At 46.4% G+C, this 23,628-nt stretch overlaps 1 protein-coding gene across 3 annotated transcripts; it reads left to right on the forward strand.

Annotated features, from left to right (window-relative positions):
- The first annotated feature begins 6,948 nt into the window (after window positions 1–6,948).
- Prpf19 (pre-mRNA processing factor 19) lies at window positions 6,949–17,463 on the forward strand. Of its 3 annotated transcripts, none has more exons than XM_031389733.1 (16): window positions 6,949–7,182; window positions 9,230–9,379; window positions 9,539–9,615; window positions 10,630–10,828; window positions 10,912–10,985; window positions 11,102–11,164; window positions 11,918–11,959; window positions 12,057–12,131; window positions 12,461–12,536; window positions 12,698–12,807; window positions 14,187–14,342; window positions 14,525–14,594; window positions 14,773–14,858; window positions 15,101–15,271; window positions 15,407–15,512; window positions 16,954–17,463. In XM_031389733.1, the coding sequence occupies exons 1-16, from the start codon at window positions 7,164–7,166 to the stop codon at window positions 17,049–17,051; spliced, it is 1,572 nt and encodes a 523-aa protein (XP_031245593.1). In that variant the 5' UTR covers window positions 6,949–7,163; the 3' UTR covers window positions 17,052–17,463. The 3 variants fall into 3 exon arrangements, with proteins under 3 accessions (XP_031245593.1, XP_031245594.1, XP_031245595.1); XM_031389734.1 differs by having other exon boundaries at window positions 10,687–10,828; XM_031389735.1 differs by lacking the exon at window positions 6,949–7,182 and adding an exon at window positions 7,213–7,859 and having other exon boundaries at window positions 10,687–10,828.
- Window positions 17,464–23,628: the final 6,165 nt, after the last annotated feature.

The following is a 23,628-nucleotide window of genomic DNA, read 5'->3' on the forward strand; positions in this document are numbered from 1 at the left end:
AAAATCCCCAAAAGAATAAAGGAACCCCTCAAGCTTTTGTGAGTGACAGTGTGGAACTGTTCATTCCTGCCACTGACACAGGGAAAGGGACCAAGGTCATGTAGTCCTCTCTGTCAGCTGTTTAAGAAACCCTGATACCTTACCTAATTCTCTGCTCTCAGGCCACACTCATGGTTAACAAATCTCATGAGAAACAGAGACACTTTGGGGATTTGGGGCAATGTGTCCCCATATTTCCTAAGCAGCAGCAGCTCTGACTTTAGAGGTGCCGGTTGGGGGAACAAGGTGTAGAATTCCCCTTTCGGGGGCTCACAACAACTTAGGCACATACCCGTTTCCTTCCCGGTTCTTTTGTTTATTCCGAAACCAAACATTGATGGAATTCAGGAAAATAACTCCCCAAGGTATGGTCCTTTGGCATATGTTCTAGTTTGCTTCCATTATGATAAACACCATGGCCAAAAGCAGCTTAGAGAAGAGTTTACTTACATGCCGCCACCACAGTCCCTCACTGAGGGAAGGCCGGACAGGAACTCAAAGCAGGAACATAGAGGCAGGAACTGAAGCCAAGGCCCCAGGGAAACACTGTTTACTGGCTTGCTGTTTTTTACACACACCTGGACTCATGGCAATGTCCACGGTGAGCTGGTCCCTCCTACCTCCATCATAAATTAATAAAATGTCCCACAGACTTGCCTGCAGGACAATCTGATGGAGGCATTTTCCTTCTTCCCAGATGACCCTGACTTATATCAAGCTGGCCAAAACCCCACAATAACTAATGAGTCAGTATGGCACAGTGAACTATAAACTACAGAAGCAATGTCTCTTTGACTTCCAGGCAGACCCTCCTGTCTCTTGTCACCTTTACCCACCTCCAAATGTGTGTGTGGGCTTTCTCTGAAGTACCCTTATTGACCTAAAGATACTAAAGATAGCCACACACACACACACACACACACACACACACACACACACACCAAAGAAATCCTGTTGTCATGAGTCCCTTGCCTGGAAATCCAATCAGCCTGGGAAGGTTCCTTCACGGGAAAGAAGATATATTGCCAATTTAACTTTCTCCCTTTCCTGCTCCCTTCTCCCTCTCCCTCCTTCCTCTTGCCTTTTATTGAGATAGGGTCTCATAATGCTCAGGCTAGCCTCAGTTGACTGTGTGCTGAGGATGACTTTGAACTCAACCTGCTTCTCTCAGAGCAATGAGGTTACAGGTCTTTCCCACCAGGCCTTCTTCAGTGCTGAGGTGGAACCTCATGCATATTAGGTAAGCCCTTTACAAGCTGACCTAGGTCCACAATCACTTACTCTTCTGAAGCATCCTCAGTGAACTTTTATTATCTGAGAGACTGTGTGTGTGTGTGTGTGTGTGTGTGTGCAGGAGTTGAACCTCATGCTCAGCTCTACCCTCTACCTCTGAGATACATCCTCAGCACCTCCCCTCTCCTTATGATTCAGCCCTACTTCATTTTTTTCCTCTTCGTCATCTCTTGTCACCTCTCTATACTCAGAAGCATCAAGCCCTCACTCCCTAATAGGATACTATCAAATTCTCACCTGGCCCTTCTCTGTTACATTTTTGTTACATTTTTGTTGGATTCTGGCACGTGCATGCACACACACACACACACATACACACACACTTTAAAATGGTTTTCTTCTATTTAATTATCATAATTTTATTTCATAGACTCAATTATTAGGACTTACTAGGGTAAAAAGTTTTTCTTTCCTTTATAACCTGAATCCTTTCCACTCTTGGAGGAGTTGGCCTTTGAAACTGAAAAGGCTTCAAGAGGATCCCTTTTCTCTGATTTCTGGAAATTCCCAATTTACATCACAACTATAAGCTTCCTAGTATAAACACAGTTCTGATTATGCTCATGTGATATCACCAATTTGTAATACAACACAACAATATCTACGAGGCACATGGTACCGATAATTAATCACCAGGTGTCACAGTCTGCTTTCTGTTGCTGTAACAGAAAACCAGATGTTGTGTTTTATTTTAAAAAAAAAGAAAGAAAGAACAAAAGAAAGAAAAAAAGAGCTAGTATATTTGGTAGAGGCGTGGTATGGTGAGGTGGGAGGGAGTGCCTCTGTGAGCCCTTGCTGAGGCATCCCTTCCCCCTGAGGTACGAGCCTGTATGCTGGTTATAGTATGGAATAGAGTTTATTTAGGGAATGAAAAGGGGAGGGAGTAGAGACAGGGAAAGGTAGAGATGGGGGGGGAAGAGGGGGAGGGAGGGAGGGAGAGAGGGAGGGAGAGAGGGAAAGAGAGAGGAGCTGGGGAAGGGACAGGGAATAAGAGAGTAAGAGGATCAAAGGGTAAGAGAGTGAGGAGGGGGTAAACAGTCCTTTTTATAGAGAGTCAGACACACAGTTGCCAAGTAATTGTGGGGCGGAGCCTAGAAGGAATGCTGACACCTGAGGCTATTTGTAAAACAGTGGAGGTTTATTTAGTTCACATATTTGGAGGCTAGGAAGATCAGGAATGGCTCCAGCATCTGAAGAGTGCTACAACCTATAACACACAGAGAATCACATGGTAACTCAAAGCCGTATGCCAGGCAGCAAAGTGTGCATGTGTGTGCACATGCATGTGCTCGCTCTTGTGAGACTGTGTGTGTGCCTGTGTGCTATGTGTGTGCACACCACTGTGCACATATTGGAGGTCCGAGGGCAACTTCCTGGAGTCAGTTCTCCCAGACCCCTTATGTGGGAGTTGAGATTGAACTTGGTCATCAGGCTTGAACAACAGGTGCATTTCCCTGCTGAACCATCTGGCTGGCCCTATTTTATTTTTATTTTTATTTTTGTGGTGCTAGAGATCGAGCCCAGTGTCTTGGACTAACTAGGCAGGCGCTCTGCCCCTGAGCTCTGCCCCCAGCTCTACAGAACAAGTTCATATAACAAAACCACTCCTTTAATACTAACCTGTAAATTTCGTTACCTCTGCAGTCAGAACCCTCACCATCCTGTCACTTCCTAAAGCTCCCCTCTCACGACACTGTTGAGAGAGCCACGTTTCCAACATGCCAGGTCTCCTTTCTTTTATCCCACAGGTTGTGTGGCTTTTCCTGGGGAGAGAAGCCAAAGAAGCAACGCCACCCAAGCCTAGCTTAGTGAAGTAGTGCGTTTATAGGTGCCACTTACAGGCCCATGGGTGACTCAAAGTCAACTGCATGACTGAAAAGCGCGGCATTAGGGAGAATTCACAAAAGCTGTCTCCCTAGGGCACCCTTGCCGGCAGTTCCGCTAAGAGTCTTTTCTCTCCCCCAAATGAATTACTGCTTTTTTAACAGTGGGGAGAGGCTTTGAAAATCTTGTAACATTCTGAACTTACTGAGCCTGGTCACTGTCACTAGTTCTTGAATCTTAAAAGCCTCCCTCCTCCCGGCTCCTTCTTGAGAGAATGTTTCAATTCAGAGGACATAGATACACAATACTATTCTATTCCGAACTCCATACTAGGTATCTTCCAGAGGAAATTTCTGGAAGTAGGGTTATCAGCTCAAAACTCAATCAAATGCTGCTTTGTTGGCAGACCAATCTGGTTTAGCCACCTTGTGTTCAGGGGCCTCACCTAGACTCATTTATTTCCTACCATACATCTAAATACTTGAGATGCCTGGCCTGTCAGGCAGCCTGCCATTCAATAAACAATAGTGACAATGTCCCTGCTAAGTACCAGGCGCTGGACTGGGGTCACACTCTTGGATTCTTGAGAACTGGCAGAGAGTAGTGCAATCTATTGAGGACTCAGCTACCAAAGGGGACATTCTAAAAAAAAAAATTAATTAAAACAACAGTAGTTACTCAAAATGGGTTGGATAACTAAACAAACAACAACAAAAACAAAACAACAAAACAACAACAACAACAACCAAAAGCCTGCCAAAGGTCAAGAAAGGATCCACAGAAAAGGCGACACTTAAGATGCTTTGGTCTGCTCTGGAGGGCTTGGCCATGTGAGGGGATGGGGGAAGGAGTTGATGCAAGCTGGCCACATAAACATTTTGAGCCACCAACCAAAGGCCTCCTGGGGCCACTGAAGGACCAATGTGGTTTAGAGGAAGGTGAGGTGAGACTGTGGAGGAGGTTAGCTCATCAGATATCTGCAGTCTCAGGACTGACACGTGTCCCTTATTTAGGTCTCAGCAAAAATGTTGCCACCCCCTGGGTTGGTGAAATAGCTCACTGGGGAGAGGAACTTCCTGCCAAGTCTGACAACCTGACTTTGAGCCCAAGACCAACATGGTAGGAGTGAGCCGATTCTCTAAAGTTCTCCTTTGAGTTATAGTCATGTGCTCTGGCACATGCATACACACACACGCTAAAATAAAATTTAAGTGTTAAAATAAACATCATCTCCCCATGCATACCTTTTCATACCCTGCCTAAAGTAGTCACCCCTCCAGTCCCCAGTACCATCTTCTTAACGTGCTCTAATTTATCTTGTATTCAGAGCAGGTAGGTAACCCTGTCTGGAATTTTGTTCTTTTTGTTTATGTGCCATCGTCCCATAGACTGTAATCTATATCAGCATTTCTTTCTTCATCTCATTTCTGCCTCTTAGACCAATTAGATCACATTAAAGATTTATTTTGGCTATATTTAATGATTGTAGAATTGGGCAACGCCTCATTCCATGAGCCAGAAAGCGTTCTGATGGCTCAGAGGGGAGTGATTTCCTAGACAGGAAGCAGAAATAAAACCATTGAAAAGGACTGAGCATGTTTTCCTTGGGAAGTTGGGAGACAAAAAGGGAAGCACAGAGAGTTGACTAGTTAATAAATCAGATTTCTCCAGCTTACTTTTCATAAGGACAATGGCAGGCAGACCATAGTTATCATGCTTGCTGCAATTGGCATGGCTAGGAAATGTGACCATTGCCTCTTTCTGTCCTGATTTCTTAGAAGGTCAGAAAGCTAGTTTTAATTTGGTAACATAGAACTCCAGTATGACTGACACTATTTTAGTTTTAACTTATCTACTTACTTTTTTTGAGGCAAGGTCTCAATGTGCCACCAGGCCTAGCCTATTTATTTATTTTAGTGTGTGTGCTTGTGTGTGTGTGTAGGTTAGAGGATAATATGCAGAAGTCAGTTCTCTCCTTCTGCCATGTGGGTCTTGGGGATTGAACTCAGGTATCAGTCTCAGCAACCGGCCTGGTCTTTAGTAAAGAAGACAAAAGAAGTTGGCAGGAGCCAGGCAGTGGTGGCGCACGCCTTTAATCCAAGCACTTGAGAGGCAGAGGCAGGTGGATTTCTGAGTTCGAGGCCAGCCTGGTCTCCAGGACAGCCAGAGCTACACAGAGAAACCGTGTCTCGAAAAACAAAAACAAAAAACAAAACAAAAAAAGAAATTGGCAGGAGGCAGGAGGCAGGGAACCATTTTTATAACAAAACATTAGGCTGGAGAGATGGCTCAGTGGTTAAGAGCACTGACTGCTCTTCCAGAGGATCTGAGTTCAATTCCCAGCAACCACATGGTGGCTCACAACCATCTGTAATGGGATCTGATACCTTCTTCTGGTATGTCTGAAGACAGCTACAGTGTAGTTATATAAATAAAATAAATCTTTAAAAACAAAACAAAACAAAATCTGAGTCAGGCTACTTTAAAGAAAAGAGGGTTCCCCTTGCTCAAAGTTCTAGAAGCACAAGGTTCAAAGAGAATGGCACAAGCTGGGCAGTGGTGGCACACGCCTTTAATCCCAGCACTTGGGAGGCAGAGGCAGGCAGATTTCTGAGTTGGAGGCCAGCCTGGTCTACCGAGTGAGTTCCAGGACAGCCAGGGCTATACAGAGAAACTGTTTCGAAAAAACCAAGAAAAAAAAGAGGGCACAGGCTATGTCTAGGGCCTCTTCCTTGCTAGTGTCACTATGGAAGTCAACTCGTTTGTTTGTGCCTGTTCACTCTTTCTTTCCCTATAAGAACCCCACCAAGATTCTTGTAATGTCCTATTCTAATTTCAAAGATCCCACCTCTAAATGCCACAGTTAAGCTAGATAGTAGTGACACACACCTTTGATTTCCACACTCAAAGGCAGAGACAGGAAGATCTTTGAGTCTAAGGCCAGCCTTGTCTACAGACTGAGTTTCAGTACAGCAAGGGCTACACACACACACACACACACACACACACACACACACAAACCTGTCTCAACAAAACAAAACAAAACAAAAAACAAAAACAAAACCACAGAAAAACACCATAGTCGTGTCAACTTTCCACTTTCTTTTTTTTGTTGGTTGGTTTGTTTATTGAGACATGCTCTCTCTACACAGCCCTGACTGCCCTGGATTGGAACTCATTATATAGACCAGGCTGAACTCCGAGAGCTGCCTGCCTCTGCAGCCCAGTGCCTGTGTTTAAAGTCTTGTGCAAACACACTCATCAACTCTCCATTCTTTTAAATACTCACATAACAGGCTGGGAATTAAACTCCCTTGAGTTTAGAAAACAGACTATATTTAAAATGTAGCAGACAACGAAGCCAGTGACTTGCCCAAGTTTCCAGAGCATGAATAGAGACAGAACCTAGGCAGTGTTAGTTTCTTTACTCATTTGTGCTTTATTTATACGGGGTCACATTGTTTTTCAAAAGGCAGCCAAGGAACACAGGCCTCAGAATCATGCCTACAGACTCTCTAAGGCAGACCCTAGGAATATGCATTTTTACAAGCTCCTGAGAAATCTGTCCTGCACGCGAACATTTCAAAGCCTAGTGTTCCCTAGGTGACAGCAGCTCCATCAAAAAAAAAAAAAAAAACCAGCCTTGGCGATCCCCGCAGCCTCATGGGAAATGTAGTTTCTGCTCTCCTTGCTGCCTCAGGCCTCTTGGAGGACTCGCCGGAAGGAGCCGAGCCAATGCGGAAACAGCCGAGTGTTTCGAGGCGGGCCTTTTCCTGCTCGGTTGCATGCTGGGAAAGGGCAGTTTCCGTTAGCTGCAGAAGGCTGAGGCGCGCCACCGGCCACCTCCCCACGTGAAGCAGTTGTGCGAGCATCGCCACGCCGGGCAGCTGTCTACCCGCGTCCGAGCGCTCCGGAAGCGGCGGGGGACCGGAAGTGGCCCGTGGAGGCTGCAGAGCTAGTCCGGGAACCCTCTGCGAGGCGACTGGCAGCAGCGCTACGACGGCGCCATGTCCCTGATCTGCTCGAGTGAGTGCTGGCTGCGGCGGGAGGCGGGAGCGTGTTGCGGCCGCTGTGGCTCGGGCCCTGGAGCCCCCGGCTCTGCGTGCAGGGTGCATTTACGCAGTGCTGCGCAATTCACGTAGCTGGGAAGAATGACTGTCTCAGGGGTCTTTTGAAACCGGCGTCGTTTTACAGAGCTGAGACAGGCCTGAGCAGAAGTGGGGGGGAGGAGCTGGTGCAGTGAAAAACAGCTCTTGGTGTCAAAAACCCGAGGACGTGTCTAGGATCCGCCCCCAATTGTGGTGTGGATTCTAGCGGGTTTGGGCCTCAGTTTCCCCGTCTGCAAAATTGAAAGCTTTGCAGTGGGTATTGCTTGGGAAACCTCGCTTAGGAATCGGAGTTTCCGATTTGCAGGGATCACGCAGTGACTTTGAGACAGGGCTGGAAGCCAGGTGTCTGGCTTCTAGCTTCGCGCAGTATGACTAATGAAAACAGCGAATGTTTAGAAAACCTGTATTGATTTACGATGCATTTCCAAACGGTGATCTCATTTTATGCTTTCAAGCACTGTCTGAAGGGAAATAAAGATCTGTGAGTTACAGAGGGTGTCGGAAGTCTTGAAGAATGGGTTTATCCAGGGGTGTGCGACGAAGCTAAGCAATGGAGCTCCGTTCTTTGAGCCTGGATTCATGGTTTTCCCATAAGTATGCTGTCTTGTCTTTGAGTGTTATATTACGGCATTGCGGGTGTTCTTCCGTATTGTTTACCACATTACTAATTTCCTCACCCTTTCTATTTCCCTCTCAGAACGTTGCCATTAGTTGAAAAAGGGAAAAGAAGGAGGGAAATGACAAACAGAAAAGATATCTGAATCTCATACTGAAGAAATTGCAGTTTGCAAAGTGTTACAAATTTTGTTTTCTTTTCATCTTTGAAACAACACAACACTCCTACATGCCCAGGGTTATCTATCCTTCCTCTGGTAGGAGAGGGAAAGCTCCCAGAAAGCTTCAGTCGTTGGGTAGTGAGATAAATAAACAGACTCGGACAGGAAAGCTATATACAAAATATGGATTTTAAATATGGAACAGATCCATACTTAATTACATATGCATGGGAGTCCTGCAAAAATAAGTGATTCTAAGGGAAGCCACAGAGAAGAATAGGAACTTGAAGCCTTAGGATGGTGACTCACAACTTATGGGAGGGTGAATAGAATTATGTGGTGAATAAGAGCAATTTGTGATGTGATAAGTTGATATCTTAGAGCAGCCTTCAGAAGAGTCTGATGTGGAGGTAGCTTCCACTTGTCTGCTGAAGTGAACCAGTTGTCCCTGTTTAGGGAAGGTAGAGAAAAAGGGGGTCTGAGAAGGTCAGAGAGACCTTGGTTCTGAGCCTGCTTTGGGACCTTCGTTTCTTTATTTTTATTTTGGTAGTTCAGCATACCTAGGGCTCCATACTTTGGGGTATTCTTTTCTGGGCCCCAGGACTTTTGCACTCATTTACCCTGTTGTGATGTTTATCTAGTGTCTGCTTAGTATCTGCATTGTCCTGGAGGTCAGTGACAGCTGTAACGGCCATCTTCAAGGGTACACAGACTATTCTGTCAAGTGCTTAGAATAGAATCTTGCTTGGCACGTAGTAGCAGAGCTATGGAAAGTTTTTTGTTTGTTTGCTTGTTTGTTTTTAATTTATTAATGTTTGGCACACTGCTTTGTAATTGCTCCAGATAGATGACAGGTTTGAGTTGTGCTCTATGTACTTCTCTGTCATGTGCCTAGTCATCTGGGTTCAAAAATGAGATGGGCAGGACTTACTGACCACTTTATACTGTACTGGCATATAGGATCTGGGCAGTTATTATTTATTGACTTTTATTATCAGCAGACCAGAGAATCTAGCTAAGTAGTTGGCAAGCGTTGTAGGACCAAGTACAGGGAGGCTTGCTGTCACAGACCTTGCTTCCTGATAGCTGACTATGAGGACATGGTCTTGTTGGGGCTGACACAATAAAGAATCTCCTCTAGCCCAAGTCTCCTTTTATCCTGTGCTCACTACCTGTCTTTCTCTATAGTCTCCAATGAAGTGCCAGAGCACCCATGCGTGTCCCCTGTCTCTAATCATGTGTATGAGCGGCGACTCATTGAGAAGTACATTGCAGAGAATGGCACAGATCCTATCAACAACCAGCCTCTCTCAGAGGAACAGCTCATCGACATCAAAGGTGCCTGCCCAATAGTCTCAGTCCAAGGCCAGCTCAGCTCAGCCTTCACAGTGGGAGGTGGAGCCAGTCTGGTGGAGAAGATGGTGGCTATAAGTGGGGGAGGGGAAGAGCTCCCTGGGTTCTAGTTCTTCATACCTATTTTGCTGCCTCTCTTGGCAGTTGCTCACCCAATCCGGCCCAAGCCTCCCTCTGCCACCAGCATCCCAGCCATTCTGAAAGCCTTGCAGGATGAGTGGGTGAGTTCTGTGAAAAGAATGCACCTCTGGGCTGGGACCTGGGGATTGAAAAGATGGGGCCTCCCTCCCTCTTTTCTTTTAATTTTCTTTTCTCTTTTCTTTGCTCTCCTTTTCTGTGTATGGCTCTTTTGCTTACACATATGACTATTACTTAGATGCTTGGTGCTTGGGAGGCAGGGAGAGAGTGTATGATCCCTTGGAAACAGTTGTGAACCACCATGTGGGTTTTGGGAATCGAACCTAGGTCCTCTGGAAGAACAGCAAGTGCTCTTAATTCCTGAGCTCTCTCAACTCTCTGCAGGCCCTCTTATTGTCTTGAGATAGGACTTTGCTTTGTGGCCTAGGCTGGTCTGAAACTTGTGATCCTTTTGTCTCAACCTTCTAGTGCTAGGATTATAAGTACCAATCACCATGCCTGACTCTTGGAGGTGATGAGTACAGGGTTCATGTAATCCCTGTACCACTGAGCAGCCCCCTCATTTCGTGCCAGCCTTATTTCATTTGTGAGGAACAGAATGGCAATACAAGAGGAGCCTGGTTGCTGGAACTCTTGCAGACCTAGATTCCAAAGTTTTCTTCACTGTCAGCCTTTGTGATTTAGGACACACTGCTCAGTCTTTGAGGCTTGACTTCCTGACTATAGGACACTCATTAGTCCTGTTTGTCTGGATTCTGTAAGAAGTAGAATACAATTGACATATTTGCCTTGTGACACCAGGGACTCTTTTTCATTACTGGGCTCTGCATTTGCTGAGGGTAGCCAGTGAATAACCACAGCAGTGTAATTATTTCCTTTCAGAGAGGTGATGACATTAATACCTGTGATTTGCTGGTGAATAGCAAAGGTGGGGGTGGGAAAGAGCTTAATTCCCACTCTGTGTGTCCAGGGTTTGGTGTGGGGTAGGAGCCTGAATGCCGTACAGGGCATTCAGGGTCACAGAGATGTTGGCTTGGGTCTCTGAGTAGCTCAGGTTGGTTTCAGTATAGAATAGGAGGTGGTGTCCTCTTCTCTAGGGTTGGCCGAATTCTCCGGCTCTCCCCCAGTCCTCACAGTGGCCTACCCTCTCCCAGGATGCAGTCATGCTGCACAGCTTTACTCTTCGCCAGCAACTGCAGACAACCCGCCAGGAGCTGTCCCATGCTTTGTACCAGCACGATGCTGCCTGCCGAGTCATTGCCCGGCTCACCAAGGAAGTCACTGCTGCTCGAGAAGGTGTCTTGTATTCCCTGCTGCTCCCCACCTTCTGCTGGCCCTGCTTTGTAATGTCCCATTTCTAACATCATCTTTTCTCTCAGCTTTGGCTACTCTGAAACCACAGGCTGGTCTTATTGTACCTCAGGCTGTGCCAAGCTCACAGCCCAGTGTTGTGGTAAGTATTCCCTTCCAGGCCCCAGTAGCTCTCCCTTATACACAGACGTTTTTGGTATTGTAAGGTGAGTTGTTGCCTGCTGTGATTGCCTCCCTCTCTCCCTTTCTTTTCTACAGGGTGCAGGAGAGCCCATGGATTTGGGTGAACTGGTGGGAATGACCCCTGAGATCATCCAGAAGGTGAGTCATGTGCTTCTCTGATGGGACTGCAGTCCCTCCCTTAGTACCACAGGCATTGGGGACCCGTAAGAATCTCTCATGGTGGGCAATGTGGGGAGTCTGCATTGCCAGTCAAGAGCTTTCTGATGAAGCTTACTTTAGTCTGGCTTTCCGTGTCTCATTTCCCTGGCTTCTGAAAAGAATGAGGTGTGTGTACTTCTTTGTTGTGGGAAAGATTTAATTACTGATAAGGGCACTTTTTAGCTCTTGTGGTTATTCCCACCGACCTTTGTTGATATTAAGCCATTTTGTTGCAGATTTTGAAGGTTTTGCCTTAGAATAAGAGTTATCTTTATCTTAAGATGAGGAGTCTGAAGTGGCAGGTCAGACAGCTGAGAAGAGGCAGAGCAGGCTTCCAGACTGTAACTCAGGGTCTGTTGAATGGAGTCTTCATTTGTGGTCCAACGGAGTATGAGCAACTCATCTGAGCTCTTACGCTTGTAGTCTAGACGTGGTTCTGGAGCACCACCACCTAGTTCCTGTCCCTACCTCCTCTGGCAAGGGAGTTGTTTTGACATTCATTTTTCTCAGCTGTACCATAAAGTCATAGCTGCTCACCTTCCTTATAAGATCAGGGTGGAAACGTGTCAGTTTTACCCCATAGCTTGGCAGATGGCATGTTTTTGATGATGCTGATGATACCAGATGTGACTAGCACCCAGTGTGCTTTATTCTTGCAAAATTATTTTTCTCACAAAATTATGTTCTCCACAGCTTCAAGACAAGGCCACTGTGCTCACTACGGAGCGTAAGAAGGTGAGTTATTGCCTCCTGTGAACACTTTCCTTCTTGGAGAAAGAGCTAGTTGAAACCTGCTTTCATTGCTGCTCTTTGGGGTTTTTTGTTTTCTTAGAGAGGAAAGACTGTCCCTGAGGAGCTGGTGAAACCCGAAGAGCTCAGCAAGTACCGGCAGGTGGCATCCCATGTGGTAAGTGGCTGAAGGTGGACCCTACTATTTCTAGGACTAGGTGGCCCAGCCTGAGGAGTCATGGGAAATGCTACTCAGGTCCCTGGCATGTTGTCTCACCTTGGCTGCTCTTCTGTCCTGCCATGTAGTGGGAATTGGTGCATCCAGGCAGCCAGCCAAACTGGATGGATAAGGGATAGAATTCACTCTTATTTCTAGGCGAGGGGGGTGGGGTGGGAGGGGTGGACGGTTGGGTGGGGGAGATTTGAGGACTGTGGGGAAAGAGACTGGAAGAGCTGTGTGGCTTGGATTTGGCTGTGACTGGGTTTCATGTGGCTCTGTCTGCAAAGGGTCTACACAGTGCTAGCATTCCTGGGATTCTCGCTCTGGACCTGTGTCCTTCAGACACCAACAAGATTCTCACTGGTGAGTCTAGGCCTGGCCTGACAGCCAAGATGAGGGATGGCAGGACCCAGGGAAGGTACAAGCCCTTGGTTCTCTACATGGATTTAAGGACAGAAAGACCTTCTGTAGCCCAGGGTACTTAAAGGCCTGGCTTATTTTTGTCTTCTTTGGATCTTCTCCAGGTGGGGCAGATAAAAATGTTGTTGTCTTTGATAAGAGTACTGAGCAAATCCTGGCCACTCTCAAAGGCCATACCAAGAAGGTCACCAGTGTGGTGTTTCATCCTTCTCAGGTAAGACACTCTTGAAGTTACCCTTGTCGTTTTCTAAGTCCATTTCAGTGGTTTTGAGTCTCAAATTGCCTAGTGTTTTGATGACGCAGTCATTGATGGTCTCCACGATGACCTCCAAAACAGTGGCTCTCAAACCAGGGGAGAAAGTAAATGTCACCAACAAATAGACAGCCTAGAATGTTTATAGAATGTTTATAGAAAGTACAGGCGGCCCAGCTCCATGTAGTTGGGACTGCCAAGTACCTATTCCCATGACCCTGTGGGGTCAGGCTCAAAATCTAATGTTGACTGTTGAAAGTAGTATGGAGTTCAAATAGATGAGAGCCCTTGGCTTAGAGGATAAAGCTAACTTATTAGATGAGATTAATGGCTTCATAAGATTTGACCCAAGAATACAGTGGCTTGGTATGCTGTTGCCTTGGGTATTAGAGCAGTGCCTCCCAGTTAGTCTTTCTCTTCAGATGTTAGGAAACTGAGAAATAGATTATATATGTTTTAGTCAGTGTTCTGTTGCTGCAAAGAGATACCATGACCATAGCAACTTTTATAAGAGAAATCTTTTAACTGGGTGCTTACTTACAGTTTCAGAGGGTCTGTCCATTATCATGGCAGGGAGTATGGTGGCAAGCATGGCCCTGGAACAGTAGCTGAGAGCTGTATCCTGATCTGAAAGGAGACCGATAGACAGATACATGTGCACACACACAGACAAACATGAGTGACATACTTCCTCTGATGGGGCATACCTTCTAATCCTTTCCAATAGTGCCACTTTTGGTGGCTAAGTATGAGCCTATGGTGTCCATTCTTATTCAAACCACCATAACTGTGACAAACTGAAAGAATTATAACTGAAAGCACTATTTTCCTGTTTATTTGATATTAGGGCTACATTTGGCTTTTATGAAAATGTGTTAATGAAAGAGGATAGTTGCTTTTATCTTTTAGCTGTTACTATCCTAAGATAATCAACTTGCCCTTGAGGTCTAAGTGGAAGGAACATAGGCCCATGACCCTACATTAGCCTCAGTGCTGCTCCCCTCTGGGCCATGTAGTACAGTCATCTTTAGCTGTAGGTGGCACATGACTCTGGTCCCTCAGTTGCACTAGCCATATCACCCAACCTGAAAATGGGCCTCAAATAGCTCTCTGACACAACTGTTCTTTGTTCTGTAAGTAGTGAAGATGTCACTTGGCCTGGTGCTGACCCTTTGAGCAGCGTTTTTCTTGGCTCTCTTAGGCTTTGCTGTTTAGATGATGGTTACGGGCAGGGCTGGGGCAGTAGTTGCAGGTGGTTGTGACTGTCCTCATCACCTTGGAAAAGAGTATTCTAGTGCATCTCGCCTCTTGGATCTGATTCTTGCTCTCTTTCCTTTCAGGAACTGGTGTTTTCTGCATCCCCTGATGCTACTATCAGGATTTGGTCGGTCCCAAACACTTCTTGTGTACAGGTTGTTCGGGCCCATGAGAGTGCAGTGACAGGCCTCAGCCTCCATGCCACTGGAGACTATCTCCTGAGCTCCTCTGATGACCAGGTGCAGTCACGGCCAGGGGACCCTGGGGGGGCTGCTTTCTTGTCTGAGGGCAGTCAGGTTCCCAGAGTTCTGGAAATGTTTCTTCTCTGTGGGAACTAACTCTGCAAGTGGGTACTGAAGCAGGGTCTGGCTTGAAGGCCACCAGACCCACTTTCTCATTGGCTTTTCTGTCTCATTTCCAGTACTGGGCCTTCTCTGACATCCAGACAGGGCGTGTGCTCACTAAGGTGACAGATGAGACTTCCGGCTGCTGTAAGTGGCTATAGAGGCACTGAGCTCTTTTGTTTGTAGTTTGTCAGTAACTTACGTGTTATGAAGACTGTGTTTACCAATGGCACAGGTATAGTACTTGTAGTGGGCACAGTGAGGAATGAAGAGCTCTCACCTTCCTGCAGACTCCTGACTATAGATCCCTCTCCCCTTTCCTCAGCTCTTACCTGTGCACAGTTCCACCCTGATGGACTCATCTTTGGAACAGGAACCATGGACTCCCAGATCAAGATCTGGGACTTGAAGGTAGGACATGCAGGCCTCATCTGGGTCCCTGAGGGAGAAGGAACTAATAATCTGTGGTGACAGGTTCTGGAGTATCTCAGTGCTTGGGAGAGGAGAGCCTGGCTCTGTTTGTGTGGCATGAGTGTGATCAAGGAACTGTGAGTGTGTAGGACATCTCAGAATAGGAGTTTGGTAAGCCCTGTTTTTTTTTTTCCTGACTTGACCAGTGAAGTGTTATTTTATTGCCCAACCCCCACCTGTAGGAGCGTACCAATGTGGCCAACTTCCCTGGCCACTCTGGCCCCATTACCAGCATCGCCTTCTCTGAAAATGGGTACTACCTGGCCACGGCAGCTGATGACTCTTCAGTCAAGCTCTGGGACTTACGCAAGTTGAAGAACTTCAAGACATTGCAGCTGGACAACAACTTTGAGGTGTGCTCCTCCACAGTCTCAGTTGTTTCTCCTTAGTTAGCAATACTTTCTGAGTTTGTGTAAGCTGCTTATATTTGTTCCCAGTTTTGTGTCTTCTGGTCATTTGTGTAATTGCCTCTCTTTGGCAATTGGCAGGTGAAGTCACTAATCTTTGACCAGAGCGGAACCTACCTGGCGCTTGGGGGTACAGATGTCCAGATCTACATCTGCAAACAGTGGACAGAGATTCTTCACTTCACAGGTAGAGGCTGCTTGTGACTTCCCAGGGCCTAGAACACTGCCAAGGTTTCTATCACTGAGCCCTCACTCCCACTCCTACCCAGCAGCTTTTACTTATGGCTAGAGGCAGAAGAGCATTGTGGCCTAGGAAAAGTACTTGTGAGTCTGTTTGGCTGTGAATACTGTTACTAGCTGGCCTTTTCCAAGGTGTGTGTTGAGAGGACCAAACTGTGATCTCTCTGCTCCAGGAAAATTGGAATAAATGAAGACACTTAGTGGGGATTGTGAAGGTTTACATGAAAGTACGTAGGTTAGAAGTGTCTTATGGTATATTTGGTATTGGGTCTTGATTTGAGTAATGAATAAGAACCAGTCTGGGCTGTAATGAAGTTTTTGTTTATTTATTTTAGCTTTTAGAGATAGGGTTTCTCTGTATAACAAGTGCTGTCAGTGCTGGAACTCACCCTAGACCAGGCTGGCCTCAAATTCACAGAGATATGCTGCCTCTGCCTCCTGAGGGCTGATATTAAAGGAATGCCTGGCATATTTTTTATTTTTTGTAAACTTTTTATTGGGGTCTATCATGGGTAAGTCAAAAAGCTTATAAAGTTGGGAAGAGCAGGTGGAAGGTAGTTTTATACGTTTGTTTTGCCTTGTATGGAGATGGAATTCAGGGCCTTTCCCACAGTAGCAAGTGTTCAGGCCCCAACACAAGTACTTACTTAAGGGCAACTAGAATTAATAAAGAAAAGTCTGAGGCTGACACAGTGCTGAGCAAGAGCGTTTCTCACCTCGGAGTCACCCTGTGGCCTTGGGTTGCTTTAGCTTCATCTTTAGGGTGGGGAATCTTGCTGCATGTGGTAGCTCATACCTGTAATCCCAACACTTAGTGGCTAATGCTAGAGGATCACCTTGAGTTCGGGCCAGCTGGGAGTGCAAGAGGGCTTTTTTCTGGGGAGCTAGGGAGCTCCAGGTGTGATCTTATATCTGGAAGGAACTTGCCCATGTTCTCCAACTATCTGAGTCCTATGAAGAGGATAGCTCAGCTTTATCTATTCTGGATCTAGCCCTATGCTGTGTTCCCTGAACTTTGACACTTGTGAGCTAGAACAGGCTAATGGACTATTCCAAGTCCAAGCAGTGAGCTAAAGCTAAACTATGTACCAAGATTTTCTGCCAGACTGAAGTACTCTTGCCCAAAAAGCTCAGGTGAGAGCAAGATTGGTATTCTGATGTTCATTTACCCCACCAACAAAGAGTGCTGCTTCCTGCCAGGTGCTGAGTGCTGGCTAAAGACAAGTAGTGCGCAGAATCCTGCTATTGGGGGGAGAGGGGTTATCATACAGTACAGTCTGACTCTTACCATCTGGGTTTGTTCCAGGAGCATGCTTTTCAAAACAAAATCGTTGTTGAGCCCTGAAGAAGTAACAGCCTTCTCACGCTTTCCTTTCTTCTCTCCTCAGAGCATAGTGGCCTGACCACTGGAGTGGCCTTTGGGCACCACGCCAAGTTCATCGCTTCAACCGGCATGGACAGGAGCCTCAAATTCTACAGTCTGTAGGCCCTATGCCTTCTCACAGTTCTGGGCCTCATCTCAGTAGTGGGTTAGAGTTAGAGGGTGGGGGTGGGGGTGGGACTTTAGGAAGAGAGGGAGGTCTGGTGGGGGGGACATTCACATCATTTCATTCTGGTCTGGATGATGGTCTGAGCCAGGGCACACAGAACACTGCTATCCACGCAGCCTTTGGGCCCCAGGGAACGGACATGGAGGAACTGTCACCCTGTAAAGTGCTCAGAGTCGGAGTCCAGCACCTCCCCCAGTGGTGGCAGCTGTTCCATGCCTGCTCTGTTTCAGCTCTTCTGAGACAGGGAGGTGAGCCAAGGGAACTGTGAAGGGGAGGGGTAGGAGGGCTCTTGCAGGTTTTTGTAAGCAGCGATCTAGTTTCATTAAAAAAAAAAAACTACACAGTAAACAGTCAGCTTCTTGTGTCTGTCTGCCAGAAACCCTGATTTGGGAAGGTCATGGGAGGGGGAGCACAGTGTGGGACACAAGCTACCAGGAAGCCTCCCTGCAGCAGAAGTGAAGGGAAAGCTGAAAAGCTGTCTGTCAGAAGTCTCCATGCTCCTGAAGGCCTTGGCCTTGTTTCCAGGGCCTCTGTCACTTGTGCTGTGCTTGCTTCCTGGCTTGGCTTCTCTTACAAGCCGGAAAGGTGGTGAGGAGCTAGAAGATTAGCCTTAGCCCGCTGCTGGGTTGCTGTGAGTGGATTGCTAGGGAGATGATATACATTGATTCCTGGCTGGCTTGACCAAGAGATTTTCTTGACTGGCAGCTAATCTGTTGAAGTAGAGCTGTTCCCAGGGCAGACAGCTAGAGCTCAGTAAATGCAACATTAGATGATAAAACAGGAGGGGATTAATGTGGGCTCCTGTGCTGCTCGACATTTGGAGGTTACCTGTTACTAGAGGAGAGGAGGAGAGTTGTAGGTACAAGGAAAGAAGGTTCTGAGATTGAGATAAGTGAGGTGTGGGCAGGAGGAGGTACATGCCACTGTCCAAGGGTAAGTTACCATTAGCTGTGCCCAGGGGTTCCTTAGGGCCCTAGTAAGGTCACCCCCAATGGAATGTTGGCATTCGGAGCCTGCTTTGAGGCTAGGAGTGTGGTGAAATGAAGGAAGAAGGATGGGGAGAGGGAGTGTTGGTGAGTCCACTGATAAGCTCTTGGGAAGGAAGACCTGAAAAGTGAGGTATCACCTAGAGACTTGTGGGGAAGTTAGGGAGTCCTGACAACACAACAAAACACCTGGGTATGTTCTGTCAGTTTATCCTGTGGGCAAGGAGATTCGGATTTACCTTATCTGCCAGGATGGAAAATCCATAGAGAGCCCATCTGCTGTGATTACTATGCAGCCCACTGCTCCCTAGAGGTGTATCCAGTAAACTTACAGGGGCCAGGGAGATAGCTCAGTTGGTAAAGTGCTTTCTATGCCAGCATGAGCTGAACTCAACCTCCAGCACCTAATGTAAAAAAAAGCCAGGCATGGTGAGTTGAGGAGGCAGAGACACAAGGATCCCAGGAGTTCACACTCAGCTGTACTAGCCTAATTAGTGGGCTCTAGACTAAAACCCTATTTCAAAAGAACTTCCTGAGGATGACACCCAAAGTAAACAATCCTCTGCCCTCTACATGCATCTGTACATATCTATCCACCCCCTACGAATACACAGACTTAAAAAAAGATGGGCCAAGAGATGACTGTGTGATAGTGTTCACTGTGATGGAGCTTGCTGTAGATTGTTGGGACGCAGCAGTGAGCATGCCAGAGTCAGTGGGCATCCTGGACCATGAAGCTCAGTGGTTTGCCGAGTTCTGATGGGTGACCTTGAAAGCTGGAGCTGTGAGGCAGGCAGGGCTGGAGTGCTTTCTCACAGGTTCCTGATATTGACAACCATTTTGGACTGAAGAAGCTGTGGCTTCTTGTGGGATTGGTCTAGTTGAACATGTCCTCAAGCAGTTTTCTTTCTTTTTTCCTTTTTATACAGGGTTTCTCTGTATAGCCTTAGCTGTCCTAGAACTCACTCTGCCTCCTTAGTGCTGGGATTAAAGGCATGTGCTACCACTGCCCAGTGAAAGTGTGATTTTTTTTAAAAAAAATTGTGCATTCAGTTGTCCAGTAATGGGGTAAATGCAAAATAAGTTTCAACAACTAAGTAAGAAATGGGCTGTGATAACAGCTGTCTGCAGGTGGTAGTGGAGTGCCAATAGAGGGAGGGAGAGGGAGGGTTGAGGGCATGGCCTGGGGACATTCTGGGCCTAAGCTGGTCTCCAAAGCTGGCCAGTACAGAGCCATTGAGTGGTTTCCATTAGATGTTAACTTGCATTTTTATGGTCCACCTAAAAAGATAGAGAAAGGCAAGATTTGGGAGCCCTTTCTGGGCACAGCACTATATGGTCATCCATAAGTTGTGTGAAATGTGTGGTATGTGCACAGGTAGGGGAGCCCTGGCATACACCAGAGATGTAAACAGATAGCCACTCCTCCTTACAGGGCGCAATTTGTATAGTCCCACCTCACAGGACAGTGAGATCGCATGCAGTTAGAATTACGTACAGTTGGCCAGGAAGTACAGGAACAAATGTCTGGAAGTGAGCTGAGGGTCCAGTCCCTCTCCACCCACCCCTTGCATGAGGGAACATTCGCAGTCGGCAGGCCTAATCTTGGAGGTTTCTCGATAGTGGTTGCAGCTACTTTGATGGAAGATGACACTATAAAAGCAAGCTTTCTTTTAGTGCTTGATGGATCCTAAAGGGCTCCCATCTTCCTGGACTCATTTGTGGGCCACACAATCCTAGTAGTTAAGGCCTAGGAGCATTCCAGGGCCTGGTGCCCAAAGACAATGTGTTTGCTATGAAGTGGATCAGTGCTTACTACATCCTATGAACATTTGAACCTCTGGATGTTCAAAACTGTGTCCCTTTGCTCTTGAACTGACCGTCTACACTGCTTGAACTTGGAGCACCAACCACAAGGTCACCTAGGTGCGGGGAAGTTAACACTAGTACCTTGGCTGAGCTCCTGCAAGCATACCTCTAGCCAGCAGGTGGTGCTAGTTCTCTTCTGCAGGTGAGTGTCAGAGAAGCCTCTTGTGCTAAAAGACTTGGCCTTTAATTGGAATTTTAAAGCATCGTTTCAGAGACAAAGCCGAGACAGCAGTGGATAGCTAATGACCTCTTTCATGGGTCTTGGAGTGCAGGGTCATGGTTAATATGGACTCTGGCATCATGCTTCAGTTTGACTCCTTACTATACCTTTTTATAATGAGTCTTGTGACTGTACCTGTTAGGTGCCTACCTGGTAGGCTTTTGCAAGGAATGAGCACAGGATGGCCCTCAGTAACCAGTGACTGCTTCCCTGCTTTGGTATGGCTGTCAGTAACACAGCTACAGTGGCCTTTAGTGCTTGATGCTCATGGTGTTAAGGTTTGACCTAACTTCTCCATCTTTAAGCCTGACGTTAAAACTCATCAATCCTGGGGCTGGAGAGATGGCTTATCGGGTAAGAGCACTGACTGCTCTTCTGAAGGTCCTGAGTTCAAATCCCAGCAACCACATGGTGGCTCACAACCATCCATAATGAGATCTGATGCCCTCTTCTGGAGTGTCTGAAGACAACTACAGTGTACTCACATAAAATAAATCTTTTAAAAACAAAAAACAAACCTCATCAATCCAGCTGAGTGTAGTGGTGCACAATTTTAACCCCAGCACTTTGAGGTAGGTAGATCTGAGTTCGAGGCCAGCCTGGTCTACAGAGTAAGTTGCAGGACAGCCAGGGCTACATAGAGAAACCTTGTCTTGAAAAACAAACAAAAAGCAAGCTCCAAAAAACCAAAAGCTCATCGATCCAGCTAGAGAGGCAAGATGAAGCAGAATCCAGCCAGGACTGAAACTTGAAGGATTCCTCTGTACCCTACCCCAGTACTAATAATTTGGATGGCACACATTGGAAAGAGATTACAGTTCTCATTAATGCAGAGTTCTTTCTAGTCCACCAGCACCAAGGCAGACAAGACTCCTCATCGCCTACCTTGGTGCTTCCCCTTGCCTTAACTCTGAACTCCTCCCTCAGAGGCCTACATCCAGACTTCTGGCTCCTTGTTCTCATTCAGGAGGAATGTCAACATTGTCAGGATTCTGAAGAAGCCCCCACCGCCACCCCCAGAGTTCCCAAATTAGAAGCTGTTTTTACTTCCCAGAGGTTTTGTTTTTATTTTCATCCCATCTGTGTGACTTTTTCTCCCTGCCCCCCACATTAGTTCAACAGTGATTTAGTGGATATAAAAATAAAATTTGGCATTTTCGTTGTTTACTTTTAAAGACTGGTCTGGTATTGCCCATTATTGGAACAGAAAAGGCCTTTTGCATTAAATGTTCCTGCAGGAAGCCTGGGTGGAAGCCACATAGCTTAAGCTGTAGCAGTGAACTCTGCAATGCTCCCTTTCATATCATTTACTTTATCTTATATATGTGTGGTATGTGCCCTTTCACCATGGCACGTGTGGAAGTCACAACACAGCTTGCAGGTTTTGGTTCTCTTCCACCATGTGGGTCCCAGAGACCAAACTCAGGTCAGCTGTCTTGGCAGCAAATTCCTTTACCTGAGGAGCCACTGAGCTGAGGTCAGCCCTCACTCACAGGAACCACATGGAAATAATTTGTTCTCGGTGCCTTGTTGGGGAGAGTGGAGAGGCAGGGAACCCTTGGGTCTCCTGTAGCTGTGGCCGAAAGGCAGGAAGAGGAAATCTGATGGACTACAAGCAACCCTGCGACTCCCTCAGGGTTGGTGGCCTGCCTTCCTCCCCATCAGCTCTGATTTACCTTGTCATAGGCCCAGGCTAGAAGGTGGAAATGAGAGGAAGGAAGAAGGGGAACTGTTTTCTTCTGAGCTCAATTCATGTGAGATTTTGGTATCTAGGGAATATGCCTTCTGCCATTGAGAGTGTAGGAAGGAAGAAGGAACTGTTTTCTTCTGAGCTCAGTTCATGTGAGGTTTCGGTATCTAGGGAATATGCCTTCTGCCATTGAGAGTGTAGGAAACCTAGTTTTGCCAAGAGCTTTGTTGTTGGTGTTTACTATATGTGTTTTTGTCCACAGAACCTTTTGGTACAGAGGTATTGACAGAACCTGTATACCATTTCTTTTTTTTTTTTAAAAGATTTATTTATTATATATAAGTACACTGTAGCTGTCTTCAGACACACCAGAAGAGGGCATCAGGTCCCATTACAGATGGTTGTGAGCCACCATGTGGTTGCTGGGATTTGAACTCAAGACCTTTGGAAGAGCAGTCAGTGCTCTTACCCGCTGAGCCATCTCTCCAGCCCTCCTGTATACCATTTCAGTCATTACAAAGTTCGTATCAAAAATCATGTGTAACTTGAAAGCAAGCAACGATTGTCTTGGTAAAATAACAACTGAAAATGGCAAATAGGTATGTTTATAGTTATACAGGGGAAGGTCTTTGCCATATTCAAAGATAAAAATGTGAGAGGGAAATGAAACATGAAGGAAACCCCATGGCCACTTGCTGGGAACTATGAAGAAGTTCAAAGCTTCTTGGGTTTCTGAATGCTCTATGGACAAGGAAGACAAGTGGAGATGGGACACAGCAGATTATAAGATGCAAGCAGCTATGAGGATGCAAAGCTTCTAACAACAGAATTGCTTTAAGACAGTAGTGGCTGCCTCTGGTGCTCAGATAGGCGAAGATCTAGAATCATCTGGAGGGACAGAGAAGGCAAGTCTCAGCCCACGGTCAGAAGGGATGTGGCTACTGTCCGACCCGGGAGATCTAAGAATTTCTTCTGAGAAAGCAATGCACAAAGAGGTCCACACTTACATAACTGCTGCATTCACACTTGGTACCTGAAGTGATAGGCTTGGTTTCCTCTAACAGATCAGATGTGTCCTAGTTCAACAGAAAGCTAGACAACACAGATGCTTAAAATGATAGAGAATGAGGCACTAGGGCTGGGAACATAGCTCACTCAGCTGAGACAGTGCTTTTCTACCTGCACCCAGTACTGAGTGAAATCAGGCCATGGCTGTGATCCCAGCAGGAGGCTCGAAGTTCAAGGCCGTCAGATCCCGTGTCCAAAAAAAAGTATAAGTATTTAGAATGTAGTTAGGGATGATGTTGGCTTAGTAAAGTGATGATTGTGAGCTCTCCAAACATACACATTATACATAACATAGACTAAGCAGGTCTCTCTCTCTCACACACACACACACACACACACACACAAAGGCAAACAATTTGAAAGAGCAAGGGTTTATATAGGAGGGGTTGGAGGAGGAAAGGGAAGAGGAAAATTCGATTGACTCAAAAACTAAAAAAATTAAGAGGGATCAGCAAGATGGCTCAGTGTTGGATCTGTAAGCCGGACAATGTGGATTTGATCCCCAGAATCCATATAAAGGTAGGAGAGAACTGACAACAGTTATTCTCTGGCCTCCATGTGTATGCCATGCCACATTCATGCCTTACCCTCCAGGCATACATACACAATGGTAAATAGAAAAGCAAACAAGAATGGTACAAGGCGTTTACGATTTGTGTGTGTGTGTGTGTGTGTGTGTG

Source organism: Mastomys coucha, unplaced genomic scaffold (assembly GCF_008632895.1).
Source record: "Mastomys coucha isolate ucsf_1 unplaced genomic scaffold, UCSF_Mcou_1 pScaffold21, whole genome shotgun sequence".
NCBI classification, from domain to species: Eukaryota; Metazoa; Chordata; class Mammalia; order Rodentia; family Muridae; genus Mastomys; species Mastomys coucha.